The 20,252-nt window shown below is 42.9% G+C and overlaps 1 protein-coding gene across 2 annotated transcripts in view; it reads right to left on the minus strand.

Moving 5' to 3' along the window:
- Window positions 1-18,730, minus strand: part of FAM189A2 (family with sequence similarity 189 member A2) — a 51,220-nt gene extending 32,490 nt beyond the window's left edge. For both annotated transcript variants that reach the window (XM_036261323.1, XM_036261324.1), the window contains exons 1-2: window positions 18,323-18,730; window positions 10,110-10,166 (exon numbers count right to left, since the gene is read on the minus strand). In XM_036261323.1, coding sequence (XP_036117216.1) covers window positions 10,110-10,166; window positions 18,323-18,730 — 465 coding nt within the window. The remainder of the gene's footprint in view (window positions 1-10,109; window positions 10,167-18,322) is intronic.
- Window positions 18,731-20,252: the final 1,522 nt, after the last annotated feature.

The following is a 20,252-nucleotide window of genomic DNA, read 5'->3' on the forward strand; positions in this document are numbered from 1 at the left end:
AAATGCACAAATGTCTAGCTATTATTTTTAATATAAGTAAGAAGGCTAATGAGCTCTCCCCCCTTTTTTTTTTATCCTCAACCAAGGACGCTTTTCCATTTTTTGTTCAGATACAGTGAGAAGGAGAGCGAGAGAGAGAGAGAGAGAGAGAGAGAGAAAGAGAGAGAGAAACATCGACGTGAAGGGACACATCAAGTGGCTGCCACCCGCACGACCAACCAGGGCCGGGGACAAACTGCAACCGAGGTACACGCCCTTAGCGGGAACTGAACCCAGGTCTCCCTGGACTGCAGGCCGATGCTTTAACCACTGAGCCAAACCGGCCAGGGCACTCCTCTTTTTAAAATAAAAAATATCTTCCTCTTAAAAGGCATTTAGTAAATTATAAAATGTCACAATGTTATAAGTGATTTTTTTTTTTAATCCTCACCAGAGAACATTTTTTTGTTTTTTGTTCAGATAGAGTGGTAGGGAAAGAGAGGAAGAGAGAGAAAGAGAGAAACATCGACGTGAAAGAGACACATTGATTAGTTGCCACCCATATTACCCAACCAGGGCCGGGGACAAACTACAACCGAGGTACGCGCCCTTAGTAGGAACCAAACCCGGGTCTCTCTGGACTGCAGGTCGATGCTCTAACTGCTGAGCCAAACCGGCCAGGGCTAAGTGATATTTTAATACATATACTGTGTATATATATGCCATTTATATGTTGGAAATATATACATACAGTGTGCATATATAGCATATATAAATATATTTTATAGATATAGACGTAAAATAAGTGGGTAACAGTCTCGGAGAGCTGATTTATTTATTATGCTCCAAATTATACAACTAATAAAGGGACCTTAATCAGATGCGGATCTTACGCAAACCTGTACTCTCTCCCCTCCATCAACATGTAGAATATCTGCTAACACACACGTCCATTTATAAACTACTCTTTTCTCTTCATTAGAGAGCCGTACGAGGCAACCTGCTGGCATCCTCACTGAGAAATCACAGCTCTAAGACCTACTTCCCCACCACTGCAGCCCGACACCTTCCCCCATCCCAGCCCCTTCCCCCACACTGCCCACCCAGGTCAAGCTCTCGCCATTAACGAATCTAACTCGAGAACCCACTGGAGTTCCTGTTCTTCAACTGAGTTAACATAAATAACCAAATGTAGACTATGAATCTCTTTTTTTTTAAGTCTTTTTTTTTTAATCTATAAAAGTAACATTCAGAGGGGAGAGGAAATCACGATCCTACAGCAATCAGACTTCTTGATTATGTTGTGAACAACGGAAACCACGTGTGCTATTGAAGCAGAAAAGGAGTTTCTTGCAAGGCTATCAAATAGCTCACCGAATCCGCAGGAACCAGGCTCAGAAGCCAGGAAGGAGCCAAGGGAAGCTGGGTGCTGGGACCTTTACCACGGTCATGGCACTGGAAGAACAGGCCCCTGGTTGCCAGCCTTGGAACGGCTGCCTCTTTTCCCTGGTGAAGTCTAAGCAGCCTGACTACTTGGCACTGGTGGCTCCAGCGTCGAAGTCCTGGGCAGGAATTCAGTGGCTGGAGTCACGGGCCCGGCCGCTGGCATTCAGAACTGGAATCATCTGGCCTCATATGCTCCATAGCTGGATGCGGGGCCCTGCCTCTCACCCGGACTCACACAAAGGCAGATAAACCAACCCCGAGAAGAGAGTTCGGACACAGCAGATACCAACGGCCAAACCCAAATAAAACAAGAAACTAGAGCAGCCTCCTCTTCACACAACACAACGCAGCATCCGCGCTCTCCAGATACAAAGCGGAAAGGCAAAGTCTCCGTCCTCCCCATTCCCGCCCACTCAACAGAAGTGCCCACTGTGGCCCTGGCCGGCTTGCTCAGCAGTTAGAGCATCGGCCTGCGGTCCAGAGAAGTGCCCACTGTGTGCGTCTTTTCAGAAATTTCCTACGTAACTACAAACATGTATGTATACTCCCCCAGGTTCCTAACACACACACAAAAGCGCCATACATATTAGTCTGCAACTTTTCACATGACAATACATCGATTTTAAGATCCTCCCCCATTCGAAATGGTCTCCCTCTCGCTTCAAACCATCTGTGGTTCATAGTCATAGTCAGAACTTGATCACTATAGCCTGTTGGGCCCAGACAGCCTGGATGCAGGACTGGTCAGAGGGCTCCCTTCAGCAACCAGACACTCATGCACATATTACCAGAGTGTATCTGCAATACACTTCAAAATACTTCACCAAAGATGGTGTGATATTATATACATATTGTTCGGTCCAAGCTGTATCCTCAGGACAATCAAGGTGAAGGCGTGGGGTGGAGTGGGGTGGGGTGGAAGACGGTGGAGGGGGGTAAAGGGAGGGGAAATGGGGGATATCTGTAATACTCTCAACAATAAAATACATTTTTTTAAAAAGAATCCATGTTCCAGGACAGTCAGCTAGCAGGTACGAGAAAGGCCGTACTCCAGAAGCTGCCTCCTTTATCTCTACCTCCCAACATCATCCAGGTGACTTTGCTAAACTGGCATGGTGACTATGGAAATAAGCTGTCCAACAGATGAAATAATTCATTTGTTTAATCAGCATAATGGATATTTAAAATGTGTTCTCGGTGGAATCAGTGGTGAGAGCTAAAACCAACATAATTTCCTGTCTCTGGGTTAATCAGTTCTGGGACCGGCCATAAATTTCTGACCCTATGGTAAACAGGACTGAGAACAAGCAAAGATAACTTCACCACTTGCTCCAGGAACTACTTGTTCCACAACGGTTAAGACTGTGGACCAACTCAGCTAGTTCAGAAAACAACAGCTTACTCATCAAATCTTGCTTCCACACCCTCCCTTCATCTGCCCACCAATCCAACGCCATTATCGCACAGGTGCTGCCCAAACCCAATCAATTCCTATCTTGCAGGACTCACCTTAAAATTACCCAGCTGAGGCTCCCTTTGACTCACCCTTTCTCAGAACTACTTGGCAAGGAGGTGTTTTCTCTTACAGCAGCAGGTCCAATAAATTTAGCTGTGCTTGATTGACAGAATTTCAGGTTATCAACATTGGTATTCAAGACAAGTAGATGCAACAATTTAAAAAACAAAACAAAACTAGAAGTAAAAAATTGTTCATACTGTGTTCTGGAAGCTCAGTAAAAACCCCATTTCTCTATCCTTTAAGCTTGCAAATCAGAGTACATGAACAAATTGTTTGTTTGTTTGTTGGCATATGTAGCAGAATTTGGTCTGAGGCTCACTTTTTTTTTTTTTTTTTTTTTTTTTTTTTTTTTTTTTTTATCCTCACCCGAGGATATTTTTCCATTTTTTGTACAGATAGAGTGGGAGGGAGAGAGAGGAAGGGAGAGAGAGAGAGAAACATCGACGTGAAGGGACACATCGAGTGGCTGCCACCCACACGACCAACCAGGGCCGGGGACAAACTGCAACCGAAGTACGTGCCCTTAGCGGGAACCGAACCCGGGTCTCTCGGGACCACAGGCCGACGCTCTAACCGCTGAGCCAAACTGGCCAGGGCCTGAGGCTCACTTTTATTGTAACAATCAACTTGGCAGGAAGGTTACTTCAAAGCTTTGGCAATTACTGTTGGTACAGAACCAATCCTGCTAATAAGCACACCCAAATGGCTTAGGTAAGTAAGCAAAGCAAGGTACTGCTCAGGCCTTGATTCTGCCCAGAGATGAACCATGCATGTATTTCCTATTTCTCAGGGTGCCAGGTTCTTACCCAATGCACACAGTTCCTGGGAGCAGGTGATCAAAGGAGAGAAACGAAAGCTTTGCTACCAATGGGCTAAACCTATACTGTGGTCACATATAAGCCCAAACACAGGGTGCCTTCATGATGCCTACGTGCATGTTTTGCTGCCATGGGTTAGTTAATGACACACCAAACTGACAGACCTGATCTCTTAGAGGTTTTCTCAGTGGATGATGAAACATAAAGCATAACGTGCTTGCCAAGCCTTAGACCCCATTTTACATTTTACAGTTTCACCGTACACGCAGACCATTTGTGGCCCACCACAGTCCTAAAGGATGGGTGCATTCACATCATACAAATAAGAACATTCGATCATTTCCTTGGCCACTTGCTGATTGAAATTGACAGGACTAAGACTCAAATCTGTTCATTTGCCTTGTTCATTTCTTCTCTTGGCTCTTTTGAGTCAGGGGACTTTTGTCACTTAAGAACTTGAAAAATAATTGGACAGTCACAAATAAGAAAATAACTCATTTAAATGACATTTTGTACACACACACACACACACACACACACGCACGCATGCACGCGCATGCGCACACACACACGGGCACGCAACTGTTGGCCACAGAGAAATACCTACCGATTTGCTAACAGAGGAGGTGATGGAATGACACGATGAAACAAACCCTGGACTGGGAGTCAAAGCCCCTGGGTTCTTTCTAACAACAGTTCATTCATCTGTTTGTGAATTGGATAAGCCAGTTAACTCCTGAGCCACAGGTCCCTTATCTATAAAATATAAATGATACCTGCCATATAAGTCACATGAGAAAGGTATATGAAAGAACCTAGTAAATTTGTAAGCATTATATACATGCAAGAGAGTATTATTAATAATTCTGAAAAGTGAGAACAATCATCCACTTTTATGCTTTTAAAAAACAAGAGTGAAGCAATCATAGTATTTCAGTTTAGACACAGGGCACTTATATAATGGCCTGTTAAAAATGCCCATTTAGCCCTGGCTGGTTTCTCAGTGGTTAGAGCATCGGCCTGCGGACCAATGAGTCGCGGGCTTGATTCCAGTCAAGGGCACGTGTCTCAGTTGCGGTTCTTCCCCAGCCAGGGTGTGGGAGGCAACCAGTCAATGTGTTCCTTTCACATCTCTCCCTCCTTCTCTTCCTCTCTCTCCCTCCCACTCTATCTGAACAAAAATGAAAAAAATATCCTTGGGTGCAAATTAAAAAAAAAAAAATTCCCATTTTAACTTAAAACACCATCCAGGTAACTAAAGAAGAATCTCTGAACCTATACTGTAATATGAGAACTAGGACTCTTAAAAGATTTTTCTGATCTACGCCCCTCATTTTACAGACACAGAATCATGAGATTTCCCCCATGATCACCTGATAATTAGTGGGAACATGTCGGCATAAAATGAAAATGCAGGTTTCTTGAACTCTCAAACCAGGCTCATTCCCAGTTATCGACACGTATGAGGTACATTTGAAAGGACCAGCCTGCTCAAAACCAGAGCTTCAGGGCCCGTCTTACACCTGCACATGCTCCTAACCCGCACAGGGGCATCCTGACCCCTCCAGTTCTTGGTATCATCAGGAATGAGGGGACCAACATCGATCGTGCAGCGTAACCCACCTATACCTGTTTCTGACTCGCTGCTGAGGCTAATTCCTTAGCCTCGTTTGACCAAGGTCTGGGTGTGCCACAACTCGCCCTTCGAGGCACAACAGAGGAAAAGGTCCTGAGGGCTCAGGAGTACGTGGATCCGCAGACGGCTTCAAGGAGCAGACCGACCCCCTGCCAGCCTAGCCTACTTGGGCTGTTAGAGGAGCGCTAGGGTGTATGTCTGTACATTTTATTTAAACTACTTTTTAGGCCCTGGCCGGTTTGGCTCAGCGGTTAGAGCGTCGGCCTGCGGTCCTGAGAGACCCGGGTTCGGTTCCCGCTAAGGGCACGTACCTCGGTTGCAGTTTGTCCCCGGCCCTGGTCGGTTGTGCGGGTGGCAGCCACTCGATGTGTCCCTTCACATCGATGTATCTCTCTCTCTCTCTGTTCCTCTCTCTCCCTCCCACTCTACCTGAACAAAAAATGGGAGAATGTCCTCGGGTGAGGATTAAATAAATAAATAAATAAATAAATAAATAAATAAATAAACTACTTTTTAGTCTCTTTGGGTAATAAGGCTTCACCCTAAATACTATATATATAATCTTGAAGTTAGAAGAGAAACTGATGGATAATATTTTTAAATAGCCAATTCACTTACCTCTTCTATTCTCAGTCTAGGATGCAAATTAACAGGGCCCACAGCTGAGCATGAACCACATATGTGACCCAAGAACATTACCAGGGAGGAACCTTCATTCTTGGTGCTAACGAGTAAAGCTGTCCTTGTATCAGCTTAAAAGTCATATTCATCCCATCTGTTCCAAACTGGCAAGAAAAATAGTAACAATAGCTCAAATGATCACTTCATAGGCAACCAAAACTACAGACAGAATGCCTGGCTGCACTTTCACAGTGGTAATTCTTACCAAATGTACCACCAAAGAAAAAAATACCAAGACAACTTCATTTTCTAACTGAGGTGCACAATTTTTGCGGTCTTATCTAGTGCTGAGTCTATAATTTCTAAATATTTTATTAGAATAAAAGAGGAATAATATCTATAAAAAATAAGAACATTCTTTTAAAATGGAAAATGTTTGCTCTTGATGGAAAATACACAACCTAGAATACTCTGCATGTGAGTGCACACACACACACACACACACACACAAATGTATGCACGTGTATAAACACCCAGCTTAATCCCAGTCACAGCCAAAAGATGGCTACAAATCTTTGCAAACTGTTTTCCAACATTATTATGTTTGCTCTGGACACATGAGTATTTTATCGGTGTAAGGAAGGTGACCAGTGAGTGAGAGATACCAATTCCAAGTTTCCATGAAAACCTGAGTTTGAAGAAACTAGGTCAAACTGACCCTTGCTTGTTCAAACAAGTATAAAACCTAATGGAATCACTGAAACAATTGCAAAAGAGGGAACACAAAGGTAAGTGGCTCTCAAAGGAAGTATTCCAGTGTTCTCGACTGGTATGCACTCAACAACTCACAATGAGGACAGCTTGCCTCTCAAAAGGGCCCTAAAAATACCAACCAGCCCCCTCCTAACCTCCACCACAACACTCTCTAACCATCCTGAAGTTAAAGGGGAAAGATCACAAAGTTCTAGAGGACAAAAGCAAGTGAGAGAACTCAATGAGGATCTAAGTTTCTTATTGACTGCCAAATTAACTCTACAGTCAACGATAATGTGTCTTGAGCACATTGATCCTTGGGATACAGGATGGAGAAGACAGACAAGACCTTGGTCCTCACAGAACTATTTACTGGGGGAGATATACAGCCACTAGTAATGGAACAGCACACAGGCTAATCACAGGCTGTGAAGCCTGCACTCAGGGCTGGGACATGGTGAGTGGCAGGGGCCACTGTAATCAGGGTGGTCAGGGAAGATCTCTTCCAGGAAGTGACTGTTGAGCTGAGACCCAGAAGAGAAGAAGTCATCCAAGCAAACAACTAGAGGAAGAAGGTCCCAGGTTTATGTAAGACAGTCTGGCTGTAGTAGAGTCAGAAAGTGCTCCTGTGGGTAATGTGGGCACCAAGGGGAGAAGGGCTGGAACTCTGACCAGCCAAGCCTGAGTCTATGAGAATACAGATTCAGTGCCCACTGGCTTCTCTCATGGGGCACGAACACACACACACACACACACACCATCCATTGGTGCATTCTCTAAACTCAGGAATGGTGGGGGTGGGAGGAAACAGATGAAGTATCCACAAAGGGGTAGGGGGTGGTAAAGCCACCCTTTGGAGTGTGTTCAGGACAGAAAAACACACTCAGGAAAGTTAAGTGGTTTGCACAGAGTTATACAGCCTTCGGGGGATGAGCTAGGACTCCAACTAGGCGTGTGTGACTGACAAGTCCGGTTTCTTTCATTATGTCACAGGATGTTTTCATTTTTTAACATAACAAAAGCATTTGGCAAGGTTATAATGATATGCTATTAAGATTCACGTGGACTGAGGATTTTTCAGTTATGATATTGACTCAAATGATCTATTGATATTATCAGAAAGTTTTCCCTTGCACAATTTCCATTAATTAACTTACCTTCTTTATAAATTGATGTTAATTAACATTTCAAAACAATCTCTACATGACCAACAGGCTCATAACTGATGGTAATACAAAATACAGAAGCTCAAATGTCCAACAGGGTTATAACTGATGGTGATATAGAAAAATGACAGAATGCTTCTTAGCAATTTTAAGTGGTAGGTATTGTGGACTCCTCGTATGTGAAAACAATATTTGCTGACATTACTTAACTAACTTAATGTTAAACAGAAAAAGCAGAGCACAACAAAGGATGTACAAACTGGTTACAACTTCGTGACTACGTACACATACTTACCAACAAAGAACAGAAATACTGTTTCAAAATGTAATAAAGGTACATTTTTATTAAGGTCATTTTCATTTAACATTGTTTGAGTTCATATAATAAATTTATAGGGCATCTTTCCAAAAGGAAACAATGTTAAAGAAAATGTCTTAAACGGAGGGCTTTTGTAATATCTGTCAAGAACATGTACTCATGGTCTCATCACCATTTGAAATTTTCAAAGTATAAATAGCATTTGAGATTTTCTGATTTTGATTTCATTTAAATACCCGAGGTTTCTATTACTGAACATTTCAATACTGACTCAATGGGAAAAGATGACTCCTATAACCAAATATTAGTACAAACATTGAACACCATCCAAAATTCTTCTGCACAGATTGTAAACCTAGAGAGTTGTTGCAAAACAAGCCTCTGGCACTTGTAACATCTGCCATAGAACTCATCCAAAGCCTCATTTTCTTCCATCCTGCTGATATATTGAAATGCTACATCAGTAATTTACTCCTTCCAGAAATATTATCATAGTTTCACTAAATGCAATAATTGATGGAGTGGTAAAATGGTGCCTAAATTGTCTTGTGGGCCTGAAAACTTCAATTTTTCAAGACCATCAACACAATAGTGGAATCTATTTTCTCTTCTTTTTTTTTTAGATTTAAAATTTTTTTTTTATTGATTGATTTGAAGAGAAGAGAAAAAAAGAGAGGGCGAGAGGGAGACAGAAAGAGAGAGAGAGAGATCCGCTGTTCCACTTATTTATGTATTCATTGACTCTTGCATGCGCCCTGGCCGGGGATTACACCCACAGTTTTGGAGTATCGGAACAGGGCTCAAATCAACTAAGGCTCCAGCGAGGGCAGAATCCACTTTTATGACTGCATACTACAATCTGCTTCTTCTCCTCATAGTATTTAAGAATTTAACTAGTTTTGTATTTATTACCCATCACCTAGCAAACACTGGTCTGTTCAAGATAAACTGCTAAGTATATACATAAAATGGTGAGAAAATTATTTAACCCTATTTCAAAATAGATAGGAGAAAAATAAAAAATTAAATGTTATATAGAAAAAAAAATTTTAAGTATACTTCAAATCGAATTTCCTAGACCCTCTACTTCATCCTTGAACATTGGCAACTTCATTGTTAATAGTCTATTTTTTATCGTATTCCCTGAGTCAGAAGGACATGGCAAATAAAAACAACGGATGAACACTGGAAATGTACTATATGTCACTGAATTGTACACTTTAAAAGGATTAATTTTATATTACCTGAATTTAACCTCAGTAATGAAAAAAGTTTACAGTTACTAATATATGTCTAAAATTCCATAAAAATATACTATTTGTATGATAAAGAGAGAATATAGAAAATCTAAGCAACAAAATTCTGAGGTAGTCCAACCAAAGCATTATAACAATAAAAATCCATGTATTCATGATTAATATTGAGATTTGCTTCAAAAGAATATGGAGGAAAATCGAATATGAGGGTGGGGGGAATGGGTGAACAAGGTTGGCTATGAGTTAATACGTAATTATTGAAGCTCCGTGGTTGGCACAGGGAGTTTATTACATTATTCCCTCCATATGTGGATCTTTTAAAAAATATCCGAAGTCAACATTTTTTTTTAAATTAGGTCTATTTCTGAAACAAGAAACATATTTAGCACTGGGTAGATAAGAAACTTATAATCAGAAAACTGGCAAAATTTTCATCTTACTTTATTGTTATGAAACATCTGAGTTCTAATATTGTCCATTGTTAACTTCTTTTATAATGGGCAAGGAAGCTTTAGGATTTCTTTGATGGTTTATTTAACAGGCTTCAGAAATAGCACATTTTACAAGGGGTAAAAGTATATAAGAACAGGACATACCAGGAGTATCATAGGCCGTTTCCAAGTTGTTAATCCTATGATTCCAGAGAGTATCACCTACAATGATAAACAATATCATAAATCTAGAAAAGGGACCAATTCCAACACACTAATCCCCAGTCTCTAAAGTATGTATTTTTTTTTTAATGCTGACATTTCAAAGCCTTCTAACTCAAATATTTAATATTCCTGCTGATTACATGAGCCCTGGTAGACTGCTTTGGACTATGCTTCATGTCCAAGGTCCCAAAGCTTTTTTACTGACTATAAATGTTTTTTCTTATGGTCAATTAAGAACACACAAACAAAAATTAGCCTATCCTCTGGTGAGTGAAGGAATCAGTATTTCTGACCCATGCTCCCTGCTCCCAGTACCGCCTAATCTGTTGCCAGAGTCAGCCTCATAAGATGCACATCTCACCGAAATCCTCCCTTCATCAGGTGGGTACCCATCTTTACAGAATAAGTAAACTCCTCTAAATAGTAAACAATCTTCCGGATCTTCCCCTGCCTACTTCTCAAACCGGGTCGCCACGGACCTCTGCCCCTCCTACCACACACCTTCCATCCAGGCACATCTATCAGACCTCGCACTGGCCTGGCTCTAGACATTCTGGAGCTCTGTGCTTCTCCTTGCTGCAGGGTCCTCTCCTCCCAACTCCCCTCTGAGCTTTCTGAGAACTCCTATGCATCCTGCAGGACCCCAACTAGCAGTTACTTCCTCTGAGAAGTTATCACTAATCCTACCCCCCCACACACATTCCTGGAAGCCCTCTGCATAAAAAATTCCCCCCCCCAAAAAAAACCTATGTATTGTATCTGTGTTTTCCCACTAACTGAATTTCTATCTTGTCTCTCTGAATCCACAACTCCTAGCACAGTGCCTGACATGTGACCGGGAAGGGGGAGGGACTACAGTGAGAAAGATCTCATGCTACAAAATGACACTTCAATAAACAACAAACTAAAATCCTCGGTAAAGAGGAGCCAGCATTTTGCAAAAATGTAGTCTGGACACCAACATCAGCTCTTTGAATAACACAGTTCATTAAGTAATTTTCCATTCATTGACTCACAGTAAATTAGTCCACAACAGAGGTCAAGTCTACCCACTAGTATCAAGGACCCAAAACCACATATGGGCAGATAAGCGACAATTTCTTCATATCCCATCTATTTTCAAACCTACTATCAGCTGTCTGTCCACTAAGCCCTTTATCCTTGCACTTACCCTAAATTCAGTAGGATATTTCCTCACTCTAAAGGATTTCTACCCGGAGACACGCAGGGTGCTGTGCAGCTTGCCTGGAGGGTGTGGGCTGCATCTGCTCTACACATTGAGACTTGGTATCCATGAGACCTTGGGGTCCAGGTTTCCCATTTGGCTTCTAAATGACTATGTGACCTTGGCCAAGTCATTTTACTTTTCTGGTCCTCACTCTCGTTTCCTTAGAAATATGGTGAGTAGGGGAAACCATCTCTGGATCTCTTCTAACTCAAAAGGTTTACCCCACTGTGATGACAGTGATTCCTCAGGAACTGCACTGGCTGCACCCTGCAGACTGCAGTTGGGCACATATGCTTGCATGTGTGTTGCATGGGCATGTGGGCATGTGTGAATCCCTGTGTGCATGCATGCATGTGTGTGCACCCACATGTATACGTGCACCCACTTGCATACGTGCTCCCTGCCTGCCTGCCCTGCTGCTTACTGGACTTTGCTGAGAACATGCAACTATTTTTGTGAGAACATAAGTGAAAATAGGACTGCTCTTGAGAGAAACACAAACTGCCCACCTCACTGAAATATAAATATGACTTGAATGATCAGCTAGTGTTTGATATTTATGCCACTGATCTCCATTAATACAGAACCCTGTGGTTCAGCTTTTTGAAACATATTTTTTCCATTAAACATTAAAATAGTATTATCAGCGCTGGCCAGTGTGGCCCAGTAGTTAGAGTGTCAGCCCTCACACCAAAGGATTATGGGTTTGATTCCTGGTCAAGGGCACATACCTGGGTTGCAGGTTCAATCCCTGGCCCCGATGGGGGCATGTGTGGGAGACAACCAATCAATGTGGCTCTCTCACATCAATGTTTCTCTCTCTCTTCCCCCCATGCCTCTCTTCCAATCTCTCTAAAAATTAATAGAAAAGATATCCTCAGGTGAGGATTAACAAAAAACAAAAACAAAATAGTATTATCAAAGTGAGATGTCCAGCCTAGCCCATAAAAGCCCATAAAAATAGTGGTATGTCTAAACTATACTTCCTACCCCCACCAACCACATCATCCAATTTTCCTGCACATTAACAATTTAGCATGTTTACATATTTTACATGTGTACATAATTTTTCTCTAAATTTTTAACTAGACACACATGGCATGTGAATATATACAAATGCACAGGGGTGTAATTGTTATCCCCCAAAAAATAGATCATGAAACTTTCTGTGTCTTCTTTTTCTCTCTCAATAAATACTTTATGGAAAGTTCTTCATGTTCACAGGAATAGCTCTTTCATTTTCATTTAATGACTACATAATATTCCTTTGTATGGCTGCACCTAATGTATTCGATCATTTCCATAAGCATGGTAGCTACTCCAGCGTTTTGTTCTCACAAACAAAGCTGCAGCAAACATCCATGAACATCTACTCTTAATACAGTGCTTTATATTTCCGTTGGATAAAGTCCCAGGAGTAGGTTGCTAAGTTGGAAGGAGAGCATATAATAGCTCACAGCAGATACACTTGTCTTTTCAAATGAAGGATCTCTGGAACAAAAGAACTACACTATCTTTATTTATTTTATTTTATTTATTTATTTATTTTGGAGGGGGAGTTTGCATATACAAGCAACAAACTAAATTGAAAACACAATTTAAAATAATATGTACAAAACGTATTCAGATTACTGAATATCAGTAAGAAATATCAGTAATCTGCCCTGGCCAGTTTTGCTCAGTGGTTAGAGTGTCAACCTGTGGAATGAAGGGTCTCGGGTTCAATTCTGGGCAAGGGCATGTACCTAGTTGCGGTTTGATCCCTGGCCCTCGTTGGGGTTGTGCAGGAGGCAACAAATCTGAGTGTCTCTCTGACATCGATGTTTCTCTCTCTCTCCTTCTCTCTTTCCCTTCCACTCTATCTGAAAATCAACAGAAAAATATCCTCAGGTGAGGATTTAAAGACAAAAAAGAGCCGTGTTGTTAATGTCCCATGCTTACCTTGTAAATAAGCACACAATAATCAAACCTCTCAATAACCTATCTTGTTCTATAGTTTTTATGCTGGCAATTTTTAAAAAACCACTTGCATGTATAGATTATTCTTCCCTACCTGTCCAGCATGACTCATTAAAAAAATTAAGGAAGTGGGCAACTGGATATTTCTAATACATACATGTTTACCAGAATGCCCACAAAAAACTGGCCTCTTCATCTTACTTTAATTAAATGTTGCCTTGATGTTTAAAAAACACTGACAGAGACTCTGGTATGTGCCAGACCTGGTGCCAAGCCCAGCAGAGAAGCACTGTCCTAACTGTTTTCTAATTGCACTCTCACATACTCTGGTTTCTCTTCAGATCCTACAAGTCTTTTGCCTTTTACTAATTACACCCTCACATAATCAGTTTTGAGGCCAGAATCATCCCACCCATTTTATAGATGAGTAACTGAGGCTGAGGCTCAATGACTTGCTCAAACTTAGAGATGCAATCCTGATATCTTATAGAATAAAAGACCAAAAAAAAAAATCAACAATCACAAAAATTATATTTAATATGCTACTTAAATATTAAATATTTAATGATTATGATTGAAAAAATGTATTTACCATTGTTTAACTGTTAGAGACTTCAGAATTTTTGCATTAGTCTCTCCTTTGAACTATTCATTCTATTCACTGTCATTGCAATTTAAAAAGAAAGGTTTACCTTAAGGTTCACCAATGTGTTTTTTAATAAGAAACTAGAATCTTGCCAAAGAACCACAGACTCAAGGAATGAGTGACTATGAGTACAGGTCATGGCATCGAGATCTCTCTGCCACCTACATGGAGTCAGACTTCAAGCTGGTTTTGCAAGTGGCCAATCTCTTAGTTTCATGAACTTTGGTAATAATAATAGAGTCATTAGCCAAGAATACCAGGAGGAAATGAAATGATCACAGGATACTCAAAAACAATGAGTACATGAAAAACACTCCCTTTGGCTTGCTGAAAGTATGAAAAAGAGTCTTTATAGGACCTGTTCATGTTTAAATATATATTAAAATAGATAAAATATACCTTCAAGGTTCAGACAAGTGAAGGAAGCCTCAAAATCTCAGGCTCAAGGGGAGAACACTATACTATGTTTAATAAAATTGTCCTTTCAAATACATTTCTTGTCCCTTGATTTAATTTTGTATCAAATATAGAAGCAAAATTTATACTGAAGCCAAAATATTTGCCCATTGAGTTTGATATAGCAGATTTTGGCACATAATGGTCATCCAACGCTTGGAATATGAGGATATCCTTCCACTGTATTCCTCCGTGGATCTGAAGTAACCTTAAGCTTAAGTGGGCACTGCTACTCAACTACTAAGTTTCAAAGGCCAATAAAATTTCTGAGTGATAAATAAAACGAAGTATATCCATACAACAGAATCCCATTTGGCAATAAACAGGAATGAAGTACTGATACATGTCAAAACATGGATGAACCTTGAAAACATATGCTAAGTGAAAGAAGCCAGTCACAAAGAATCACATGTAGTATGATTCTCTTTATATTAAATGTCCAGAATAAGAAATCCATAGAGACAGAAAAATGATTAATCAGTGGTTGTCTAGGGATAGGGGTGTCAGGGGGAAATAAAGAATGACTGCTAATGGATACTGGCTTTCTTTTTTTTACTAATTTGAGAGAGAGAGAGAGAGAGAGAGACATCGATTTGTTGTTCCACTTATTTACACATTCATTGGTTGCTTCTTGTTTGTGCTCTGACCAGGGATTAAACCCGAAACCTTGGCAAATCGGGAGGACAGTCTAACCAACTGACCTACCTGGCCAGGACAGGGTTTCTTTTAGGAGTGATGAAAATTTTCTAAAATTGATTGTGATGATGGTTGTACAATTCTGTGAATTTACTAAAAATCACTGAATGCACACTTTAAGTGGGTGAATCATATGAATGTGAATTATATCTCAATAAAGATATTACTTTAAAAATTTCTACAGTCTTCAAGTGATAATTTTTAAGTTTTTCATAAAAACCTTAGTTCAGCTCTCTTTAAGTTAGTTACAGTAAACTATTAAGTTCCTTTCTTTTAACTCTTAAGCCCCCTTTTTTTTAGAAATACATACAGGAGTATTTAATGGCTGAAATTATACCTGGGGTTTGCCTTAAAGTAATCCAGTGGGGGTTAAGAAGGGGGAAAGAATATGCGTATAAAGAGGCCATGTGTGGGTAGCTACCAAAGCTGGGTGAGTTGTAAATGAAGTTCATTATACTAGTCCTTCTATATTTGTTGAGATTTTAACATTTTATAATAAAAGATTAAAATGGGAGGGTTTTTTTTAAACTTCCTGGTCACCGCTCCGCTGTCCCTCTATTCTGTTTATGTTTTCTTTTTTTAAATATGCACATATTGAAATATTTACAGATGAAATCATGTGATGTCTGAGATTTGCTTCAAAATAACATAGGAAGTTAATCTGACAAATGGACTAGGAAGCATGATGGAGAGAATTACTCCCCTGCTTGGAACACCCCTCCTCCTGGAGTTATCAGAACACACAGCAGCAGAGCCAGGAAGAGATATGGGCGAAACTGTTGTTGGATCTAGGTGAAGATATATGACGGTTCATTGTAAAGTGTTTGAATAAATGTAAACAATTTTCATAATGAGAAATTTAAAAAAAAACACCACCTCTCTCACGTACAAAAATTCAAATGGTATGCTACTGGTGAGACTTTTTTCTTAAAACATTTAGAGAGTCATGATGCCTAATGCCATCCTCAAATCCTACTGAGTTGTTCCAGAGATGCAGTATCTGTAGGTTCTGTTGTCACTTCACAAACTCTGAAGTCAACCTCAGAAACAGGCCACAAAAAAAATAAGAATAATGGACAGTTGCAAGTTTGCATATAGAGCTGGGGGCAGGGTATGAAAAACATCCCTATAGAAGAAAAGTTAGTTCCAAAACACTGATTCTTTCCCTGATCTGGTTTTCTGGGTCATGGAGACAAGGCCACACCCAGCCAGCAAGCCCTGGTGAAGAGCCTTCATCTTCTGGATGATGGCTTTTTTTTTTTAAATATGTTTTTACTGATTTTTTTAGAGAGAGAGGAAAGATGAGAGAGATAGAAACAACCACGTGAGAGCGAAACATCAATCGGCTGCCTCCCGCACGCCCCCCACTGGGGATTGAGCCCATAACCCAGTCATGTGCCCTGACCAGAAATCAAACCGGGACCTCTCAGTGCATGGGACAAGCTCAATCCACTGAACTAGGCTTTTTTCTTTTTCTTTTTCCCAATACCTCATCAACTCCAACTATGGCTTGATTGACATCTAAGTGCATTTACCTCTGAAATAATTCACAATAGCACACCTGATTTCAGGTTTTGATTTTAGAAGGGAAAAAACAGTTTTCAATAACCCTAAACTAGCTAAGTGATTATGATTTTACCAAGAGCAAATCCCTAAAAATGTATGCAAGTTTCACTTCTGGCCCATGGTACTTAGAAAAATGAAATGCACCCACCATTTGGCTGAATTTAGTCTGACAAGTGAACCAAAAAGCATAATGGATCTAATCCCTACTCAGTGAGAAACACCCTTCCTCCTGGAGTTGTAAAGAACACTCAGGGAGGCCAGCAGGAAAGCCCAAGAGCAGCGCAAAGAGCATGGGATTCTATTTACCTGATGCACAGACTGTGAACTCCAGTTACCACAGCATGGGTTGTACCACAGTAAGATCACCCAGCACCAAAGTATTTCAAAGGAGAGCAAACTGGCATCAGTTTAAGTATAAAATGTCAGGCCAGGCTCCAGGTACGTAAGGTTCTTAATGTTCTTTTCAAACAATTACTTTGGGCTTAATGAGTTCTCCCTATATTCTCAGAATTTGGTCTTGAATCTGGGTAAGTGTGGACCTGCAAAAGGACAATTTTTATGCATTCAGAACATATATTCATTACAGATCTTAGTCAAAATTATAGGCACTGCCAGATTTTAGATTTAGTTAGTTCATAAAAAGGTCATTTACTTTCAAATACTCATCTTCCACAGTCTTTCCACGAAGTCCTCCTTCCAAGTCTCTCAACCCCAGGTAAACCTCAAGAGTTTGGATGCCTTGAAAGCAGTGAAATTGCTATGAGTCAGGGAAGAGTAGCCACCCCAGTGTCCACAGACACTCGAGACTGGACACCTTTGTCTCAGATCAGCCTTTCCCACTGCAGGAAGCAGGGCCAGGTCCCTGAGGGGGGCAGACATCTGCAGCTCCTGTCCCAGTTTCTGGGGCTTTGGCAAGCTCATGCATAATGATGGTTCGGGTTGTGGAGAATTAAATTCTGCCCAGCAGCCTGTTTGGCTCCAGGAACCCAGAAGGGGCTTAGGACCCTCCTTTAATGACCAGGTACAAGCACGAGTTTATACACACCCTGTCATTACTTTTGCACTCATCCCCGGACACATTTCACATTTATCTGTGTCTTACAGGGGAACAAAATAAGTGACGTGCCTCCGTCAAGCTCTCACTTCATCCATCCTACAAACACACCTACTATGTGCCAGGCGCTGTTGATACATCAGTGAACAAAATATCAAACTCCCTGCCCTCCTCGCACTGAGGTTGTCAGCGAAGTAAACACTCAGCGGCCACAGAAGTTTAATCATCCTCCAACTTTCCTGCCACCCACCCCCATCTTTCCAACCGCCCAAAGAGTTGGAAATCTGTTTTTATTCTATTAGTTGAACAGGGACAACAAAATCCTGTAGCCTTCGAGGATCAGACACTGGTCAGGTACAACCCAATTCATCCCTGAACTCTACTATCTCGGAGCCTTTTTTTCCAAAAACTTCAACTCGCCTAAGGGGTTGTGCTCCCCACCTAGAGCCTGGGAATCCAATCGTAGGACCGTGGAGGGGACGGGCCAGAGTCCCCCCGCAACCCTGGACGGGCCCTGCTGTGGCGAGCAGGGCATGCAAGGCACTCACCGAGGAGCCAGCCCAGAACGGGCACGAGTTCTTCACCTGTGGGGAGCTGCTCAGCGATAGCGCCCCGAAGCTGAGCGCCACCATGCAGCAACCCAGGATCAGCTGCAGCAGCCCGAGCGACAACAGCGGACGACCTGGCAGCAGCGCGGAGCTCGGGGCGGCGGCGGCAGCGACGGTGGCCCGGCGGGAGGAGAGCGCGGGCGGCACGGCCAGCACCCCGGCCGAGGTGGCCGAGCAGCGAGGCCGCACCGGGGGCTGCAGCGCGGCCCGGGGCCAGCGCGGCCGCAACGGGGGCAGCGGTGGCTCCTGGGCAGCGGTGGCTGCGGCGCCCGGGCCCCCGGCCTGCGGCCCGCCCGAGAGCCCAGCCACCGGGCAGCAGGAGCCCGGGAGCACCACGGGCAGGGACATGGACGGGCGGGCGGGGAAGGGAGCGGCCAGTGGCTGCAGGGAGGGACGCGGAACGGAGCCGCGGGCGCCGCGCACTGGGCACCGCGGGCGGGCGCCGGGGCCAAGAGGGAGGGAAGGAAATGCGCACAGCCCAACCACTTGCTGCTGCCGCTGTCGCCTCCGCCGCCTCCGCTGCCCCCTCCGCTGACCCGGCCCCCGCCGGCCGCACCCACCTGCCACCCCGCGGGTCCGCCTCTGGCCGGCCCCTGGCGCACCCTCACTCTCACCCACACACCCCCAAGCGCGCCCTGCACTGGGGCCGCGGGGCTGCTGCAGCCTTTGGGTCACAAGAGAACGGGTGCCAGCTCCCTGGGGTCCAGGAAAGATGCCCAGCTCCATTTAAAAAAAAAAAAAAAAGGTCCCTCAGGCTAAGAAGCACCCCAATGCCAGCATGCATTGGAGCTAGCAGCCCACAGCCTAAGTCTTGTTCCCCACGCGCCAGGCTGGGACGGGACAGCAGCACAGGAGAAGCGCAGCGGACCCTCGCCCTTTTCTGGTTCAGCCAAGCGAATGACCCTGACAACCTTTAATGCGGCGGGAGTCCAGCTTTTAACTTTTCCCCACCAGGAGGGGTGGCCGGAGGAGGGGCTATAGGTGACTCGGTGGGAAAAGTCGAAGCCGCAGGGCTTCCGGGAAGGACCAGCAGAGCAGGTCACCGCTAGCATGGCTTCCAGGTACTGACTGCTGGGCCCTGGCGCCGGGAAGGGGGGGATGCGGGGTATGGGCCTGGGTGCTTTCCCAGCAGAGGGTAGGAGCCAGTGTGAGCATGAGGCTACCTTGGAAGAATCCAGAAGAAAGAACTGGGGGCCGCCCAGAGCACATGGCTACCCACTGTTCCCCTCGGTGTCCACCTCACCTGGACTCATGAGCTCTATTAGGTAGGTATCACCTGGTAGAACACAGAATCCCAATCTTCCAAAACACTATCCTAATAAATTCTTAACTTGTTTTTGGTAATTTATAAAATATATTTAGAGCTATTTAAAAAAAAACACACAAACAAAAACAAAAACGATGATTCGACTTTGCAAAATGGTTTTCTTTAATAGTATATACCCTTCCCTTGGAAGGATTCTTATGTATTGAAGTGTCCCTATAGGTAAAATGTAAATCTATTGTCATAGGTTTTTTTCCAGGTTAAGAACCAGAGAGCACTGTCACTTTGTAATAAGTCATTCTCAGCATTAGCTCATTTTATCAGGGGTTTTTAATATCTTCCTGCCCCATAAACCAAGGAAAATGTGTATCTGTTTTTATGCTGTTTGCAAAGGCTATATTTATTTTGGGCATTACTTACTTCAACCCACAATGTGATGCACTGCCAATGTGCATGTGTGTTTACATACACACTTTTTTAATTATTAAAGCACCTATGCCCTGGCTGGTTTGGCTCAGCGGTTAGAGCGTCGGCCTGCGGTCCGGAGAGACCCAGGTTCGGTTCCCGCTAAGGCTGCCTACCTCGGTTGCAGTTTGTCCCTGGCCC

The sequence above is a fragment of the Molossus molossus genome, unplaced genomic scaffold (genome assembly GCF_014108415.1).
Source record: "Molossus molossus isolate mMolMol1 unplaced genomic scaffold, mMolMol1.p scaffold_m16_p_14, whole genome shotgun sequence".
Lineage (NCBI taxonomy): Eukaryota > Metazoa > Chordata > Mammalia > Chiroptera > Molossidae > Molossus > Molossus molossus.